This window comes from Musa acuminata, chromosome BXJ1-3 (assembly GCF_036884655.1).
Source record: "Musa acuminata AAA Group cultivar baxijiao chromosome BXJ1-3, Cavendish_Baxijiao_AAA, whole genome shotgun sequence".
NCBI lineage: Eukaryota > Viridiplantae > Streptophyta > Magnoliopsida > Zingiberales > Musaceae > Musa > Musa acuminata.
The window spans coordinates 37499400-37519253 of record NC_088329.1 but is presented as its reverse complement, the minus strand read 5'-3'; the positions used below and the strand labels follow the sequence as shown (position 1 = coordinate 37519253).

The following is a 19854-nucleotide window of genomic DNA, read 5'->3' as shown; positions in this document are numbered from 1 at the left end:
TGAATTTATATTAGGGATTCAAATAGGAAGACTCCCTACAGAACTATGATTTATTTTTATAAATATAACCAACAGTTTTAAGATTTTGGTGAGATGAGAGATAAGACATTTTGGGAGTTATTGTGGGTCTAAAGAGTGTTAATAATAATTCTTAATTCATCTCATATATTAAAAGAACTTGGATTTTTTTTCTGTGAATATAATATAGTTATTGAATAAAGTTATATCTTTCATCCATTTTCTAAGATTTTTTTATTAATAATTTTTGGATTTTAGGTTGGTTTATATTTTTCTCGTCTTCCTACCAACATATGTTACGATGGAAAAATCATATATGATGAGTTTGCTTAAGCTAAAATTTGATAGCTTGAACCAACAATAAGAAGAGAAGTAAATTTATCTATTCCAAACATAATGGTAAATACCTATTGTCGAATTGAAGTTCATGCAAAACAAATTTATTGTATGCTACAAGATATGAACAACTAGAGTATGTTTAAAATACCCTCTTTCACAGTAAATACAAAAACCCACTTGATATATTATGGTTTGAAGTTGACCAACAAGTAAATTATATCGAGTACAAATTTAGAACGCTTTAAAGATTATGAAGTTACCTACATAGAGTAGACAATCAAATCATTAACTAACCGAGAGAAGTAATGTTCCCACAAATTCTTTATATTTAAATTATTAATTAGGTTGTTTGTGGGGTATCAAATCCTTGAGATATCATCTAAGCTAATAAAAAGGGGTATGAAACTCTATTTTTGCAAGCTTTGATAAAAGAGATTACATTTTAATTGTTTAACGAAAGTAAGCATATATTATTGGATGAATTCTTAAACAAATTCTTTTAAGCTTATTTCAAGAGGTGTCCCTTTTACTTATGTTTATCATGTTTTCTGAAATATCTTTCGGTAAGAAAACAAGTGCATCATCTAATTACACTATATGGTTCGATTTATACGATGAATCAATTCAATTTCTCAGTTAAGTGTTTTTCATAGCACCATAAATCTCGGTCAAGTTTCTTTAAACCAATAATGAGGTCTGTTTGAAAACATATTTTTTATATGAGTTGCTTTTATATTGGGTTCTAAGTTCATTTATTTGAGTTACAATATTTTTAAATATACTTACAATATTTTTTTACGGATGTACCAATTGTAAACTTGTTCAAAACCGACCCGATAAATTTTATATATCGAGTATTAGATTGGTATGTAGTATATTGATAATTGTTTTATCTCATGAATCGATCGATAAAATGTGATGAATATTATCATGATATATTTTAGGGATCATAAGAAACATGGGTCACCTCTTCGAAAAATTTAAAAAGATGATTTTTTTTCAAAAAATTATCCTATATTATTTTTGTCAAAAATATTATCTATATAATATTTTTTATTGTTATTCTAAGCGTATGTAACATTTGATTTATGTTTTCGCATAACATCACAACATGATTTGTGTTTATTGGGATATTCTAGGGGTTATCGTAAACATGTGACACTTCTTGAAAAGGAAAGGCTCAAGAAAAGGTTGTTTTAAAAAATTATCCTATATTATTTTTGTCAAAAATATTATCTATATAATATTTTTTATTATTATTCTAAGCATATGTAACATTTGATATATGTTTTTGCATAACATTGATATATGACACAACATAATTTATGTTTATTGGGATATTTTAGGGATCATCGTAAATATAATATATCTCTTGGAAAAGCTCAAGAAGAGGATTTTTTTTAAAATTATCCTATATCTTTTATTAAGAAATATTATGTATATAATATTTTCTTATTATTATTCTAAGCACATGTAACATTTGATTCATGTTTTCACATAATATATAATATTGATATGACAGAGCATAATTTGTGCTTATTGGGATATTTTAGAGATCATCGTAAACATGAAACACTTTTTGGAAAAAGCTCAAGAAGAAGGTTTTTCCCAAAAAATATCCTATATTATCTTTGTCAAAAATATTATATATATATATATATATAATATTTTATTATTATTCTAAGCATATGTAACATTTGATTTATGTTTTTGCATAATATTGACATGACACAACATAATTTGTATTTATTGAGATTTTTAGGGATATTGTACATATGATATACCTCTTGAAAAAACTCAAAAAGAGGGATTTTTTTTAAAATTATCCTATGTTATTTTGATTAAAAATATTATCTATATAATATTTTTCTTATTATTACTCTAAGCATATGTAACATTTGATTTATATTTTCAGATAATAGCACAATTTGTGCTTATTAGTTTTGGTCGATTGGGTGTAATGTATCTTATCATAAGATATTATAGGGATCATCATAAATATCAGATACCTGTTGGAAAAGCTTTAAGAAGAGGATTTTTTTCGAAAAATTATCTTATATTATTTTTTGTAAAAAAAATTATCTAAATAATATTTTTTAATTATTTTTCTAAGCAATACATAAACATTTGCATAATACTGACATGACACAGCACAATTTATGCCTATTAATTCTGGTTCATAAGGTGCAGTGTATCATAGGATATTTCAGGGATCATTGTAAATAAAGATATTTTTTTCGAACAATTTTCTTATATTATTTTTATTAAAAATATATTATATATATAATAATAATAATATTATTATTATTATAAGCTTGTGTAACATTTGATTTATGTTTTCGCCTCACAGATATGGCACAGAACAAATCGTGTTGATTAGTTCTGTGCTCGTAGCTGTAACCGCAGATCACCAAAAAGGAGAGGAAGGAATGGATCAAATAGGAGAGAGAAAGGAGGGAGATGGAAGAGAAAGGCGACGAGGCGACGTGTGAGGCGGAGAGGAGACACGGCGGGTGGACGAGCGAGAGCCACATTTCAGCTGGAGAATTCCTGCCGGATCCACGTGAGAAGTCATCGATCCTTCCAATTGCAAGGTAGGTAGCCGGCGGGTCAACCTCGCAGGAGTGGCGGAAGGTAATCCCTGAAATTATTCGGCAACGGTGTTCGCCTACCGGCCATATGTTTTTGGTTATAATTAGCTCTTCTTTTAAAGCGCACACCGCTTGGAACGACGCCACAGCAACTCTGCGCCTCAACTTCGCCCGTCTGCACTCCTGCGCTACCGCCTCTTGATCCACTCATTTGGCTCCACTTGCACACCTCCCATGGGCGGTGCGTCGGCGGGAGCGTTGGTGCCGTCTGTGTCGAAGGCGGAGGAGATGGGGGCGTCGGTCGCCCCGCTTGCCGTCTCGTCCTCGGAGACCACGGACGTGGCTGGGGCGCCGCCGCCGGCCGAGGGGGCCACGGTCCCCGACGGAACTCGGGCCGCGGCGGCGGTGAAGGCGGAGGCCGAGGCGGAGGCCGAGCGCGACAAGGATCTGCTCTGCCCCATCTGCATGGGGGTCATCAAGGACGCCTTCCTGACGGCCTGCGGCCACAGCTTCTGCTACATGTGCATCGTCACCCACCTCAACAACAAGAGCGATTGTCCTTGTTGCGGAAATTACCTCACCAAGAATCACCTCTACCCCAATTTCCTCCTCAACAAGGTTACGTTGCCATCCTAACTTCTCATCAGTTCGTTTAGATCGCGGCCTAAACCTGCCAATTCGTTTCATATATCCCATTGTTTGAGGAACAACTGAATGTTACATCGATTGTTACTTTTTTTTCCCTTCAATCAATTCTACTATAAGATTGAATTCGTATCTAGATTTAGCTACTGAGGGGCTAGCCACTTTAGATTTCACTTTATGCTGATGGTTATACAAACATTAAATAAAAACCTTGCGTATCAGGACAAATTTCTTGGCTTTTTTTCAAAGGTTCATATAAGTACTCTTACGTATTTTCTGTTCCTTCTTATTTAGATTAGAGTGGGAAAATTACATGGCTTAACCATTCAGCACTAGTCCGCATTATGTTTGATGCTTCAACAAGCATCCCAAAATGAAATATATCCATCATCCCGATCCTGGCTACAGCAAGGAGCCAAACTAAGGTTTCTGCACTTTTTGGCTTGTTGATTTGGTGTTCTACATATCATAAACCCATTGAAGAGGTTAGGTTCGTAATTTTCTTTGGAACGAGGAAAGTGTTGTGCAAAAGTAAGATAACATTGATAAATAAGAGTTCTTTTTGTTCTTAGAGAGAGACTGTAGAAAAATCATGTTGAAACTATATTTCTGTTGGAGATATGAGAAAGAGCTTTAAATAATTTCCAAATGTTCTACTGGGGAAATATGTGATTGAATAGATGGTTATCCTGTCACATACTACACATATAGGTTAAACATGCATCCCATCATTCCAATCATCCTTTAGTCAAAGTATATAACAGTGTGCTGGCTAAACATGCATTGGTTAGACTGATTTAGCAAGTATGTACCTATCCAATATCAGAGTCTTTCTCTAGAAAAGATTTCAGTAGGTAGATGCTGCAAGTCGAAGTTCTAACTTGTAATTGTAGGTTTATGCCTCTCTTCTTTTGTGAGCAAGTATGGAAATCCTGAAGGCATAGTTTGTGTTTGGTTGCTTTTGTTTCACCAATGTACTAAGTACTAACTACTAACAGGCTAGCCAAATAGGTCCCCGGGGTGTGTAAGATTGGAGCTGTAGTCCACTATTTATTGTTGTCACTCAAAAGCTATTTCATTTCCTACATGATGATCAAGTAACCACTTACATCTTGTCTAAGTATATTATACTGAGTCAAACCAAGATTTGGGATATCAGTGACCAAATAATGCAGATCATATGATAATAATTTTCTCCATCCATGCCCATATGTATATTCTGTGAGAGATGCAGGAGAAACCATGATTGAATTGCAAAACATGATGGATGTGTGTGGGTGTCCATATATATATATATATATATATCCAATTATATATGATGAAACATGATTTGGAAAAATCCTAGATCTTTGGTGAAAATTCTGTTGGTAGAAGAAGCATTTTATGCATTTTCTTTAGAAACTAGTTTATTCATCTAGCTAGAGAAGAAAAGGCTTCACTAGCCCACCCACAATACGGAGCGCAGCCGCAGATAATCCAACAGTTGCATGATTAATACTTGAGTTTCTGCCATCTCCAAATAAAAGACTATGGTTCTTTTCTTTTGTTTTGTATAACCAAGACCATATATGCCAGTTATATTAGAACTTGAAGACTTGACTGACCATAATTGTTTGGCGTTTCCTATCATGATCTAATTAGCAGGAAGTTGTGTTGACAATTTTGAGTCAGATATAAATATATTGTCAAATTTCATAATATGACCAAAGAGTTCCAAAATGGTATGCCGTGCTACAGTGACCATGAACATGTCAAACATTTGGGAGTTCTACGATGACACAAATGATGATTATATCTAAAGCAATATGTAACTTTATAAATCACCCATAAATAATATTTTCTTTTTCATGGTAGTGTACATTTTAGTATACATGAAATATAATTTTATGTTGGCACATATGATGATCCATGTAATGATCATAGCCTAGGCTCCTGAAGCTCATTATCAGCTATATAGTAGCCCAAATGCTTTGATGGCCGCCCATAACAACTATGGATTAATGATATTGGATGATTCTTTTGTACTTCTTGGTTACTGTAGCCACTGTAAGCTTGGAATATTGGTATTGGGAGGGTCTTTTTGTTTGGGTTCCAGACTTATTAGATGCTCTTTCATTGCATGTACTTGCCAGTATTGACAACAAGACACGCTCATTAGTTTGTCATATAATGAATGTCACTAGTGTTCTAGGAATCTAGGCACACCTGTACAAACTAATGAATGCATGAAGCAAGTTTCTCCTATAATAAAGGCCTTTGGCATCTTCTTTCAGTATTTATGTTTGATTTAGGTGATGCCATTCTTATAATAATAATTATTTTGTGTACATGCAGCTTTTGAAAAAGCAATGTGCCCGTCAAATTGCGAAAACAGCATCACCTGTTGAGCATCTTCGTTTGGCATTGCAGCAGGTCAATTTTTTTTCTGTGCCTAATATTCTATTTTCAGTATTTTGAATCAATGCCTAATAAGTGATGACCATCATGTAGATATTTCCATGCATAATTTGGTTTTCAATAGCTAATAGGATGACTTGTTTACTAATATTGGTTGTAAATTTGTTGTCACCACTAATATGAGCATGTTCCTTTGAGCTAATTTTTTTTTTAATCAAATCTGCTTTCTAATCTCAATTTTAGCTTGATATAACCCACCTAATTTCTTCCTATAACCTGTTGTATAGAAGGTCATTTAGCTTATTTTGATGATTATTTATTAGTTACTTTATAATACATTTGCTGTTTATTTCTATCAATGTATGTGTGCATAAATATAGTTGTTACAGAAAATAGTATGATCCAACTCATCTTTTTCATATTGGTTGAATGTTTAATTGTCAAAGTGTCAAACTGGGTTCACGGGTGAAGTGAGATGATGTGAATATTTATTAGTTTGCAAAGTTCCAATATTTCCTAAAGAGTTATTGTCCCTCATTCTCTCCTACGGTAAACATTGACTATTTATATTAGGCCAGTCAAAGTTTCTGACTCTCCACTATTGTAATAATTAATTTGATACTCTACTAACTAAAAAAATCACCACTTTTAAAGGCCTATATATTATTACTTCTGTTGCTTTGTCGTTCAGTGCAATAACTGTTGGGTTTAGCTTCCTGATGGAATATTGAGTTTGGGATCGAGCAACTCAAGTGTTATTCCATTTTCTTTCTTTTTTATTATTATGTTCTCAGAAATATAATTATCAAGCTGATGATCACTAGGGAGCACCAATTTGCTTCTTCTGTTTTCCCCAAAAATTTAAATTAATCATCAGAATAATCTACAGTATATATTTTCTCATTTTGATGTAAAATGAATGTTTGTTGAAAATTTGTACTTGAAATCAATAAAGAGATCTTTGTCTTGCAGGACTGAAAGATTCCATTGGAGGTCCCTTTTAACAAAATTTTTCAGTTTTTCTTAACTTAATGGGATTATGTACCAAAATAAAATGTTTTGAGGATGGAATGAAAAAATATCTGATTTTTATTGAGAATAAGCACTTAGAACAAAACTTTGTTTGTACAAGTTCATTTCATTCCATTGGCTTCTTGTCCTGATTTACTCAATTATAGATCATTTCATTATTAGTTCATGTACCTTTATCTATGCATCTCACTTGTTTGGAGTCTAAGCTGTTGTACATTTGCATAGCACAATTGTCTTACATTTCTCCAGCTTTCCACTTGGTATGTTGTTTTCTGTAATGTAGGTCAGTGTTGGAGCTAGGATATTTATGCAGAGGGGACATCATAGATAATGTGTATAGTTCATTTATAAGAAGTATTATCATTACATAATCTAAATTATGAAGTTAATTAGATTCAGTTTAAATCAACAGAGATAAGTAATAGAAAGAAGGGGGCAAATGTTAGAAGGAAGGGCTCAATACTGAAGTCTCATTCATTGAAGGGAGTTTTTTAAAAAGTTCCAGTGGAGCAACAGCTTGTCTTCACTTTCATGTAGATCTGTCCACTTATTTTGATTAAGAGATCAGGAATATAGATTGGATTACTTTGTGCTGTTTGGCATGAATTGGGTCAAGACATATGGTTTCTTTACTTGGTCAAGTGAAAATATGTTTGCATTTGTTTATTAGTTTTCCTTCCCTGGTCAAGAAAGTAAAGATAGTGATGACAAAGAGAACATGAAGGTTCTTAATTTCGGGTACCTATCCCAGATTGGTGCGGGTCCAATCCTTATCAATGTACCATGTGTCAGGAATCAGGATGCTGTTATATATTGAGTTTTGGAAAAAAGCCTGAAAAATTAAAAAAAATGTTATAGGTGGTATATGCCCTGTGCTAGATGTATCGCCCAGTTTACCCTGGTCTATATGCCGTGCTGGTAGGCTGTCGGATCAATAAATGCTTGCTATACCGATTACTGAAGAATATATGAACAAGGTAACATGTCTGTTGTTGGTGATGAACTGATGATGTTTACAAGGTATTTTCATTGCTGTACATAGTTAACCATCATAATAGGTCCTGTGCGACTGCCAGCTTTATGAATAAAAAAGGTGTTTTTCCTTTACATATTATATTATTCTGTCAAAACAAATGCTTTAATTTATAGGTATATTTCCAAGCACCTTTATAGTCCCGGCCATTGACCCATGGAGCACTACTTGAGATATTAATTCTTGGCTTGGATCATCCATAAAACATTTGCAATGATATATCTCTCTTTCTTAGTCAAGTAATTGCTTGACCATGAAGCTGTTAGAATCTCTTCCTAGTTATTACATGACAATGCAACATATTTGGAAGTGAAAGCTTGAATACAAATGACATTAATAGTTGTAAAAATATATAGAATTTATTGGCTAGACTCATTTAATTCCATTTTTCTTACATGTGATTCATGTGTGATCTTCTGATCAATTTAGTAGCATCAGAAACTGTGGCTAGATATCCTTTTTCATAATTAATCTCAGAACAAGTACTTTTCTTATTCTGACAAGTGACTTTTGCAGAAGGTTTTTTTTAGTTGACATATTGCATTAGCCTCCATGTCCATGACACACTGTTGAGACTTGAGACTATACTTCAAAATCTTTTTTCACAATGTGGTTAGTAATGGTATGCATGACAGCTTGTTGGGCAGGTTTTGAACAAGTCGACTTATACTGTAAATATGCTCATTTTCTGTAGACTCTAAATCTTATTTTCATGAAAAATGCTTTATTCATTATTTTAAGATGTATAGTTCCTAAGAACATCTTTGTGGTGACTGAACTTATTTTCATGAAAATGTGTCCATTCATTATTTTACGATGTAGCATTCCCAAGAACCTCTTTGTGGTGATTGCAATTGTTTCATTAATATCAAAATTTAAGAGTATACATGGACTTAGACGTTTCGCTTTCTTGTAGACAGGGATGTGAGATGTCGGTTAAGGAGCTCGATGGTTTGTTGTCTCTTCTTAGTGATAAAAAGCGGAAAATGGAGCAACAAGAGGCTGAGATGAATATGCAAATTTTACTCGACTTTTTGCACTGTCTTAGGAAGAAAAAGCTGGAAGAGCTTAATGAGGTAGATCACAGTAACTTGATTCATGCAAAACTAGTGTGCTCATCAGAATTGCCTTTTATGTTTACATTACAATTAAAAGATTTCAGGATGACAAACCTTAATAGAAGTAATGTCTGTACTGTTTTCAGGTTCAAACTGATTTACAATTTATCAAAGAAGATATAAATGCTGTAGAGAAACACAGAGCAGAACTGTACCGGGCAAGAGAGAGATACTCGGTGAAATTGCGAATGCTTTTGGATGATCCAATTGCAACAAAATTTTGGTCTTCCACTGCTGATCAGCACAATAGCATACTTGTCTCGAATGCTCGTAGCTCTCTTGTTGGGACATGCTCTCGAAATTTACAGGTGAAGAGTAATGATGTGAAAGCTCAACTAAGCCATCAAGATTACCAAAGAAAAGATGCTTTAAGTGGATCTGAAACAACAAATTCCCTTATTCAATCAGGAAGAGTCATAGCAAGAAAGAGACGAATTCAAGCTCAGGTCAGTGAGTGAAGTTAATATTTTCTATTGCAAATTGTTAACAATTTGGAGGGCCAGGTTGCTGGTTTTTATCTCTTTAATGGGGTGTAGATGATTCTTCTGGTGGATTCTTCACTACTTGCAGTGAATCTACTGTCAGGGAATAATTTATCTGTAATTAGTCATGTAACCAACTTATACTATATGTATATATGTATATATATAATATTTCATGACTGTTTGATAGATGTATCCTATAGTGCCTATAATCTAGTTTCATACCAGTTTATCACACAATTAATTCTATGTTAGTTAATACAAGTGGCTCATCTTCTTTTTTTTAATTAGCTACTTAAATCTTTTGCTAGGTTTTATTTGCCTTGAATGATTCTTTTGTCTATCTTGATCATCGATGTTTTGTGATCCTTTATTGTACTCACTATGGTCCATAGGTAATCATTCTAAGTCATCATCTTGACAAGTTCATTGTATAATTGATTGTGTTAATCATAATCAAAATACGAGTGTCAATAATAATAATTATGATACGAATCCTTTGTAATACAACTTCAAAGGTAGTCACCTTTTTCATTTCCAAGAACATATGGAACTATTTAAAATCTGATAATTAAAGCTTTTTGTGACTAATGGTTGCAGCAAGTATTAAAACTAATTAAGAATTTAGGATCCACATCTCCAATCTCTTTGTTGTAGCGAAGTTAAAAGTTAAAACCATGTTATTCCATAAAAGATTAACTAGGTTAAGGCTGAACAGAACAGGATAGTGCCATATAGTTCAAATACAAAGTAAACTCAATTTGAGATTACTTTCAATCTTAAGAGCTTGCTGAAAATACAAAAGAGAAAGCACTTGTTGTCAGAAATTAAGAATGCCATTAAGATCAAATAACTGCAACAAAAAGATGCACTATATTGAGAATTAACAATTACGAAGTAGAGGCAAGATAAAGAACTAGGGGAAAAATTTTCTCTCTAGTTAATTTCTATATTGTCACAGCTTGGGATGGCTTACACACAGGAAACTTGCCTGCCATTATATTGGAAAAACTGATCTTTTTATTATTCAATCACTATAATATCACGAGAAATTAAACTTTGTATGGGCTTCAAAAAATGTCATATCATATGCTATGAGAACTTTGGAAAATATAATTAGAGTTGTCGTTTCATGAGGTTATATCTTTCATAAGCATGTATCAAAAATAGTTTTGTGTAGCTACAAAACCACATTCCTAAGAATTTAATATCTGTCCAAGCAAGGAGCAACAGGAAACAAATTGGGCCTCTTATTTGCCCTTTCAGAATGACCCCTAAAAATAAGGATAAAATATGAAAATCATTTGAACCCAAATCTGATTTGGTTTGAGATTGTTGTGGCCAAACTGCTTTTAAACTCTACTCGAATCTTTTATTTGTCACGTGCTGCTGCATCAGTTATCAATTATTACAAAGCATGAACAAGAGTATTTGCTTTAATTCTTTAACATTTTAGATTCACTGTTTTAAGTTGATGTGGCCTTTAGATGAACACTTCACTGTTATAAGTTCTCATCTTTGTTTGGTTTAATTCTTTAACATTTTAGATTCATATTGTTATAACACCAGCATAATATTATCTTCGTTGCTAATGCCACAAAAAAATCAATATGTTATAGTTAATTTGCCTTTCTCTATTTATTGAATTGCTTTATGAATATTCTATATAAAAATGTGTTTTACACTTGCAGTTTAAGGAGCTTCAAGAATGTTACTTACAAAAACGGCGTCTTGGAGCTAGCCAATCACATCGTCAGGAAGAAAAAGATGCAAACGCCAAAGTTAGAGAAGGTTATCATGCGGGTCTTGATGATTTTCAGTCTGTGCTAACCACATTTACTAGATACAGGTGGTCGATGCAATCTTTGGTAATTTAATGTTTTGTTGGTTAATACTTATTGCAGTGGTCATTTTATTAACAAACTGTAAACTGTTTTTCATTGTAATTTTGCCTACTGGGTTCTGGTTTGCCTTTTTCATGTAATCCTTCATTGATTCAGTCGGTTGCGTGATATTGCGGAACTTAGACATGGAGATCTATTTCATTCTGCAAATATTGTGTCAAGGTATGTAATTTGTGAATGCAGATCTCATTCTCTTGATTACTCCTAACATGATAATTTTTATTTCTGTCTTTTGTCACTTACCATTATTATCCGGGCTTCTGTATCCAACCCCCACAGCGGCATGGATGTTTGGACTCCTTAATGTAGATTCTAACATCCAAGCAAGAGCTGGACTTTGTTGTTGTTGTTTCTGTTGCTTTTTTTGCTTTCTACATTACTATCTTGTAATATTAATTTTTTAGTTACCATGTTGGCATGGCTAGTTTCTGCCCCTAGCTGTTTTAATGTATATTTGAAACTGGTGTTGTGTTCATACACATGGAACATTTAATTTACATATCTTATAATTTTTCTTAATCTGATATCTTTTTTCTTTTTTATTTGAGTTTTCATCAATGTCAAACATGATTTCAGTTTGTGCTCTACACAAGCTCCACCATGAATTGGTGTTGCTTTGAGCAACATAATGCTAAATTTCTCACAAATGTTTCCAAGTGGCAGAGTTGGTGACTTTTCTTTGTAAAGTTAGTATGCATGAATCTTATGTAATTTTGTTTAAAAGCAAAGAAGGGAGTTGACCATCTAGCTGTAAAGAAGACGTTGATGTCCTTCTCTTGTTTTTTTCAATTAAAGCTGAAGCAGCAACTTTCAGCATGACACATGCACAGAGTCCTCTTCTACTCTCAGTATTAAAAGAAATAAAGATTGCTATAACACCCAAGAAATACCTAAAACATAGTATACAATTGTAGAGCCAAGTGAACATCAATGTAGTTGACTTTTCAATTCTGCTGAAATCAGACTTCTCTCATTCTCTCCTTGTCCTTTTATTATGTTGTATTTTTGAAATTGTTTTGCTCATTATTAATATCTGATTCCAAGGCATCCTTATAATGTTTCTCTCATGCAGCATAGAGTTTGATCGCGATGATGAGTTTTTTGCCACTGCTGGTGTTTCGAAGCGCATTAAAGTCTTCGAATTTTCTACAGTAAGTTATAATTTACTTCAGCCTGCAAAATGCATTGTCCCTTCTTATGCTGAATTGATTATAAGCCATTTTATGCGATTCAGGTTGTAAATGAACCATCAGATGTAAACTGCCCTGTTGTAGAATTGGCCACACGGTCCAAACTTAGTTGCTTAAGTTGGAACAAGTACTCCAAAAACATTATTGCGAGTAGTGATTATGAAGGGATAGTAACTGTTTGGGATGTGACCACTCGCCAGGTAGTTATTTTTTATACCATAAAACTGTTTTGTAAATTGTTATGCAGTCAGTATATATTTGATGAACCAAACCCTGTGGTGGAGCTAGGAAAAAATATCTTAAGAGCTTTCTTTTTTCAGAGTATGATGGAATATGAAGAACATGAAAAAAGAGCATGGAGTGTTGATTTTTCACGGACGGAACCAACAATGTTAGTTTCTGGTAGTGATGATTGCAAGGTACCGTCAAATTCAGCAAGAGCAATTGTCCAACAGAATTGCCTTAAAATAATTTCCAACAGAGGATCTTTTACCTGTTAATAGTTTCTTTATTTTTTTCTCTTGGTTTTTATACTTGCATTTGTTCTCAACAAAATATAACCTTTTAGGTAATATTTACTTTTTCATGGGATGATCCATGTATCTAACCTTTACTTTGGAACTTATAAAGATCTAATGCGTATTAACTGGACTCTGTGATGTCCACTGATGTTGAAAGCCATTAATCTGCTTAAATTTTTTTACAATCTTCATGTTCATGATATTGCATGCTTTATCAGATGCTTGGATTCTCTACCAGACATTACATTATGTTACATGAATCAATTGTTTTTTGGTGTGTCTGAACTTACAGTTGAAAATTGACAGAAGGATTTACCTCCTGTTCATCAATGTTTGAAAGGTCGCCTTGGAATAATTATTAGGATCAGAAAAAATGTAATTTTAAAGTAAAAATAAAATTTCAAAGTTAAAAATGGATAAATTCATTACTTTTGAAATAAATAATTAGTTACGATTATTCTTTTTATCTAGTTTGTATAAAAAAATGTCATGGCATGCAATAATAGGATTGTGTGGTCTCTCACACCCTCTCCTCTCTCTCTGTAGATGGTTTCACCCTTTTCTTCCCTTCCCTCTCCTCTCTCTATTTTTATTTCTGTCCCCTACACTCACTACCTTACCTCCCTCCATCCTTTATAGCACTCACTCCATGATGATTTCCAGCAAGTGTTGCAATCCATTCAATGATCTTCTTCTCTTCTTTTCATTATTGTGCCTCCACTTTCTTCCTCATTGGTGATATAAGCTTTGTGAGTCACCAAATTCATTTGAATAGGTAGATTTTTGCATAAATGATCAGGCTGTTTTTTGGCAACAAAGTCAAGAAATTAGTCCAAATAAGTTGACCTTGCACATCTTGATCCATATCAGCTGGATTGGTAACTGGGATGAATATTCATGTGATCATTGATTGCAAATGCGTGGAAGAAAATTAATAGGAAATTTGGAGAGGATATTTGAATTTGATTTCATTTGTATGCATGTTTTGTTTTTTTGTATTGTTACTTGGTCCATTTAATTTGGTTTTTTGTATTGATTTTCAGTTATTTCTTAAATTTGCTTTGGCCTGGAACTTTGTTCTCTATCTTCGAGGTTTGACCTGAGTTTGATGTTCTTGTCATAAGATTCCATGAAGTTACCATGGAAGCTTTTCTGTTTAGTTAATTAGTTTTATTTTAACCAGCTGAAATTGATGCCAAGAGGCCCTGATGAGATGATGATGGCAATGATAACAAGGATGATAATAATGGTGATCTGTATCAACAATTATTTTTTGTTCTCACATACAAGTATCTGAACTGTAGAACTTTACATGATATCTTAAAAGATGTCATTGGGTTTACCAAGTAAATGAAGATGATTGATTCAACATGAGCTTGACGAAAAATGAAGGGCAACTGTGGGGTTGAATTATATACATTTTCTCATCATTACTATGTTCTGTGTTGCATTCCTGATTTTGATTATCTGAGTTTATGAATCTTATGGTCATATATACGAAGTTATGTAAAAGCTCCTTATCATGATTAATTGTTAAGAGTATTAACTGGAAGTAGAAACTTCATTAGTTATTTTATGATTCTTAATGCAAGAATTACTAAAATAGCCTTATATTGTCTTGAACTCTTGATGACAATTTTCATTTATCTCATGACAAGTAGGTCAAAGTGTGGTGCACAAAGCAAGAAGCCAGTGTTATCAATATTGACATGAAAGCAAATATTTGTTGTGTCAAATATAATCCTGGATCCAGTGTTCATGTTGCAGTATGTTTTCATCATTTCCGTTTTTACCTTTTCAGTTTGTTGTTATTTCAGATTATGAATACTCATCGTTTTCCAGGTTGGTTCTGCTGATCATCACATTCACTATTTTGATTTGAGAAACACAAGTACTCCACTCCGTATTTTTAAGGGACACTGGAAAGCAGTTTCATACGTGAAATTCCTGTCCACAAATGAGCTTGCATCTGCATCAACAGACAGTACATTGCGATTGTGGGATGTAAAGGACACATGCCCAGTATGTTTTACTGGCTTTATTTTTTTATCTCATAGCTTATTAAAAATTGTAACCTTTTATTAACCACTTTTCATCCTCCAAGGGGCAAAGTTACACTCTTCCTGCCATAAAAAAATTCAATGAAAATTATTGGATCTCTTTCGTATACATGAACTCCTAGGTCATATATGTAATCAGTAGTTGTTTTAATATTAATTAAAATAGGAAGGAGATGTCTAAGCACAATGTCAACAAGCCAAACTATATTTGTGGTTGGTCAGATTTAATTTTTTGCAAGTTAATCTTTGAGTTGAATTCTTTTAGAGAAAGCATATGCTGAGGTTTGTGTTGTTTAAAATTATGGGGGTTATTTTGTTGATCAGGATCAAGCCTAGCTACCCTTAGGAATCATTCTTTTTACCTTTTGTTTTGGTTTGTGATGGAAAACTGGGGTTGTTGGGCAGGAAGAGGAATCTAAGTGGAGTCTGATGCTGTTACAGTGCCAGAGTTATGTCATTCTGTGTTGATTCCTTCACAAACATAACATCTGAAATGGAGAAAGAGAAGTTTGAATACTACTGCTGCAGCAGTAGCAGTTGCTCCTATATAGTGCCATTGGCTAGTTTAGAACCATTACTACAACATTAACAGTATTACTCCTATATAGTGCAATTTGCTAGTTTGAAAAAAATGTCAAACCTTTTTTTCCTATATGGAGGAGCTATTTGTTACCATAGTACCACTGTCATAGCAACAACAGCAGCTTTGCTCCTATGTAATAGCTTATAATGCTACAGAAGTCAGCTTTGCTCCAGCAAGGCAGCAACAACAAATTTTCTCCAATATAGAGCTATTTGTTAGTTTAATACTCCTACTGTTGTAACAATTTTCTCATTTGCTCCTATGCAGTGCTATTTGCTAGCTTTCTTTTGAGTGCAAAGTTAAAGTGTATAGAGATCTTTTGCTTGATTACTGTAGGGAGGAGTTTGAGTGGGTGGTGGAGCTTGGAATTTTCATTCTTTTTGTTGATATGTAGGCACCTAAATTCAGATAGGAACTGTATGGCATTATGCCAGAATTTAGAATATAGGCCTATTTGTGTCTGCCTGTATGGAACGAGGAGGAGACAGTACATATCGAGGAGACCTTGTTGGGCTCAGATATCACAAGCAGTTGGATGAGGGGCATGATTAGATCAGGATAACAGATTGCTACCAATATGTTTACTGATGATACACTTGGTATGATAAAAAAATATGAAGCTATATGCTTGATATGGAATTGTAGGATACAAATTGCTCAATTTGCATATCAGTTAGACATTAGACCGTAAATATTGGATCAAACCAATTGGTATTAAATTTTTTTATTATACTGTGACTTCTCTCCTGTGTACTTGTCTTTTCCAACTTGATGAGGAATGTGTTCAATGATTCTCAAGGTTTGATATGTATACATGTATCCACTATGCATATCTTTCATGTATGGATAATATTTTACAATCAGATTTCTTGTTAATTTTTTTCCCCATGGTTATATCTCAGAAGACAATGATTCCAGAGTTACAATATTCTTTTTTTTTTTGTTTCAATCTCTGTTTCTTTGTTGCTATCTTTTTGTTTTGTTTTGTGTTTTTTTTATGTGAGGAATGCATTCTTCAAAAGGACCCAATCCAAACAAACCCTGAGCCAGATTAACCCAAATTCCAAGCTGAGCTCAGAAATTTGTGTTCGAGTTGGTTTCAAGCTAGGAATCTTGTGTTAGAGGCTGGGATGGCAGGAATTGTACATGGGGTTGAGTCCAAGCCCAATCTGATCCACCTAGGTTTCATCCCTATAGTTATATCTTGAAAGCTTGACTTAGTTTCCTAAAATTTATTTAAAATGATTTTATAAATGGGAGGGTAATGGCAGATTTTATTCACTGAGGCATAGCTCCAACGTAGTTTGTGTTGAAAACATTGCTCAAGGTACAAGATCTCAATTAAAGAAATGGACCTGTCCATGTTCCACTATAAGGTTGCTTGACAGGTCATGTTCCACGAGGAAGAGAGCTCAACCAGACTCCTTGGTTAGCTCTGTTATGAGTTTGAATTTTAAAGAGTAATACTTTCTTATTCATCAGGAATAAGATAGAAGCAGTGCCTTCCCTATAAAAAAAGGCACAAACATTGTGCCTTTGTGTTGCCAAATAGTGAATAAAGTTGGAGAAAATGAGAGAAGAAAGTGTCAGGAGAGGATAGTGAATAAAATGAAGAGAAGAATTCTTTCTTATAAGTGGTTCCTGTTTGCTTTTAGTTGGCTTTTAAGGGTCTCTCATAATGGCTTCCATTTTGTCGTAGAATTTCCTTCATGTTGGACTGTTGGTGTTAATTGTCTCATCAGAACTGGTCAAGTGGATCTAATTAACTTTTCAAGAAGCTCTGTCATTAATTATAGTAAACCTCTCACTTCCACACCAATGTAGCCATGTTGACTGAATCATGTAACTCTGGTGTTTTTACCATGCTTGTTTTGATGTTTTTCTTACTTTCTGTTACCTTTTTCTACTACTCCTGCATGCCTATTTTTTGTAGACAAAGTTTGAAACTCAGCATTGACAATCATTTAGCTCATATTATGCATTATGTATGATATCGCAGTTATGCCTGATTTAGCAGATGATTTGACACCCATGTCATACATTAAGAACTGAATGCTGTGATGGTTTTGTTAACCGATTATAACACCATAGGACTTGAAAATCCTTACGATCATTAATATCTTCTTGATTGTCATTCATGCATCTTATTGATAAATCATCTTTCGTACATGTTCTATTACCTATCTCTCTGACATCTTCCACCTCTTTTGAGATGTATATATACATACCTTTTGTTTAATTTCCTTGACCATATACTTCCCATGCACCTCTAAATCCTTTTTGGAGTGGAAAAGGATTCAGTACCTACTTAATAACTTCTTTTTATGTTGGATTATTTATTCAGGTGCGCACCTTCAAGGGACACACAAATGAGAAAAATTTTGTGGGTTTAACAGTAAACAATGAGTACATTGCTTGTGGCAGCGAGACAAATGAGGTTTTCGTGTACCATAAGGTGAGCCAGACTTACTATGCTGGATTAATTGCCAAAATTTGCCTCCTGTTGTTGGTTCGGTCTGCCTGCAAAATTGTCTTTTCACTCTGTAGCTTTTGTACTTCATTAGTTGATCTCAAAAACCAGCAACTGTAATTGCAGGCAATCTCGAAGCCAGCTGCATGGCACAAATTCGGATCCTCAGATCTTGATGATGCAGAAGATGATGCTGGGTCATATTTTATTAGCGCTGTTTGCTGGAAGAGTGACAGTCCTACAATGTTGGCAGCCAATAGCCAGGGGACTATCAAAGTTCTGGTACTCGCAGCTTAGCAGAAGACGATAAAAGGCAAGGAAAGCTTTTAGATGTGCCCGGTAGTTGTCCGTGTATTTATCGCTTAGGTGTGTCCATATTTTTTCATTCAGTAACTACTCTACTCTTCCTACTCTTTTCTCTCAAGGCTTTTCTTGGTCTTCAACCTTAGGAATGGCTTTACAGTCCATGGTTTGCACCTTGATAGACTTGTAAAATGTTGTCATATTTCGAGATGTGGTAATCATACTTGTTCATTTTGCTCCATTTTCTTTTACGAGTATGTTAATGGGACTCTACAAGGGTGATTTCCATCGAGTCTAATGGGTTAAAGGTCTTGATGTGATCTGACTTAAGGAGACGAAGGAAAAAGCTTTTGCAATGTGCTTGATACAGGTTCTTTTCTTGTTTGGCCGAAAGTTTTTCATGGTCTTCAATCCTAAGTGCACTGGTACGAACTTGACTCTTTCTCTCTCTTCTTGCATACTTTAAGTTTGAGTATAATTGTTTGGTTGAGGAGCACTGACCATGGTTGACTATTTGTGCTTTTTTCTTCAGATCATGAGATCATGTTATTGGCAGCCGACCACTACTCAGGAGTCGTTTACCGACAAGTGTTCAACCAAGGAAGACTCGTTAATGAAAAGGCAAGCCCTCCCTGACAGTATAAAATATCATATTGTGCAGATACGGCCAAACTTTATTGGAGGAGGTTTTACATATCCAACATTTCAAATTTTTTTGAAATTACATGTTTGCTCCTATAAGTTCTGTTTTTGCATGCATATTCCTTAAAAATTAAAAACTATATACATATATATATATCCCTTCAAATATTTAAATATTTCTTTTCTGTCATTTTATTAACATTTGTCTATAAAATTTGAATGAATTATTTATCAATTATGATTATAGTAAAATTTTAAAATAAAAAATTTCTTTATTACTCTTACCAATTAATTTGGCCCATTACATTCCTTAATGTTTCAGAAGAGGTATTAATATCAATTTTGAATTCCGGTTTTTTCAACTTTCTAATGTAAATATTAACTTCGAAGGGATATAAATATTATTGTTTTTCTGAAAAATAAAATTCATATATTAAGAAAGAAGCTTATATAATAACTCAAACTTTTCATTAGGTGGTTAGGTTGCCCTCTAAATACTTCACAAAGTTTGTTAACTAATGTTTAC

At 33.8% G+C, this 19854-nt stretch overlaps 1 protein-coding gene and 1 long non-coding RNA gene across 3 annotated transcripts; both read left to right on the top strand.

Annotated features, from left to right (window-relative positions):
• The first annotated feature begins 2802 nt into the window (after positions 1–2802).
• LOC135627700 (E3 ubiquitin-protein ligase COP1-like) lies at positions 2803–18927 on the top strand. Of its 2 annotated transcripts, none has more exons than XM_065133885.1 (14): positions 2803–2951; positions 3071–3566; positions 5928–6005; positions 8976–9131; positions 9260–9619; positions 11347–11504; positions 11656–11721; positions 12632–12710; positions 12794–12949; positions 13070–13168; positions 14932–15036; positions 15113–15292; positions 18258–18368; positions 18510–18927. In XM_065133885.1, exons 1-14 carry the CDS (start codon positions 2818–2820, stop codon positions 18678–18680), a joined length of 2349 nt encoding a protein of 782 aa, XP_064989957.1. In that variant the 5' UTR covers positions 2803–2817; the 3' UTR covers positions 18681–18927. The 2 variants fall into 2 exon arrangements, with proteins under 2 accessions (XP_064989957.1, XP_064989965.1); XM_065133893.1 differs by having other exon boundaries at positions 2850–2991.
• A 44-nt stretch (positions 18928–18971) lies between these two features.
• LOC135627712 (uncharacterized) lies at positions 18972–19518 on the top strand. Its single transcript, XR_010492677.1, has 2 exons — positions 18972–19111; positions 19219–19518. It is a non-coding gene; the product is annotated as an uncharacterized LOC135627712 (long non-coding RNA).
• The last annotated feature ends 336 nt before the right edge of the window (positions 19519–19854 follow it).

What these genes read in the sequence shown, in the direction of transcription:
- LOC135627700 (XM_065133885.1), top strand. Translation starts at nt 2,818, where the DNA reads ATGGAAGAGAAAGGCGACGAGGCGACGTGTGAGGCGGAGAGGAGACAC. An exon ending in TTCGTTTGGCATTGCAGCAG is followed by an intron (nt 6,006 to 8,975) that starts GTCAATTTTTTT and finishes TCTTGTAGACAG; the next exon opens with GGATGTGAGATGTCGGTTAA. An exon ending in GATCCAGTGTTCATGTTGCA is followed by an intron (nt 15,037 to 15,112) that starts GTATGTTTTCAT and finishes ATCGTTTTCCAG; the next exon opens with GTTGGTTCTGCTGATCATCA.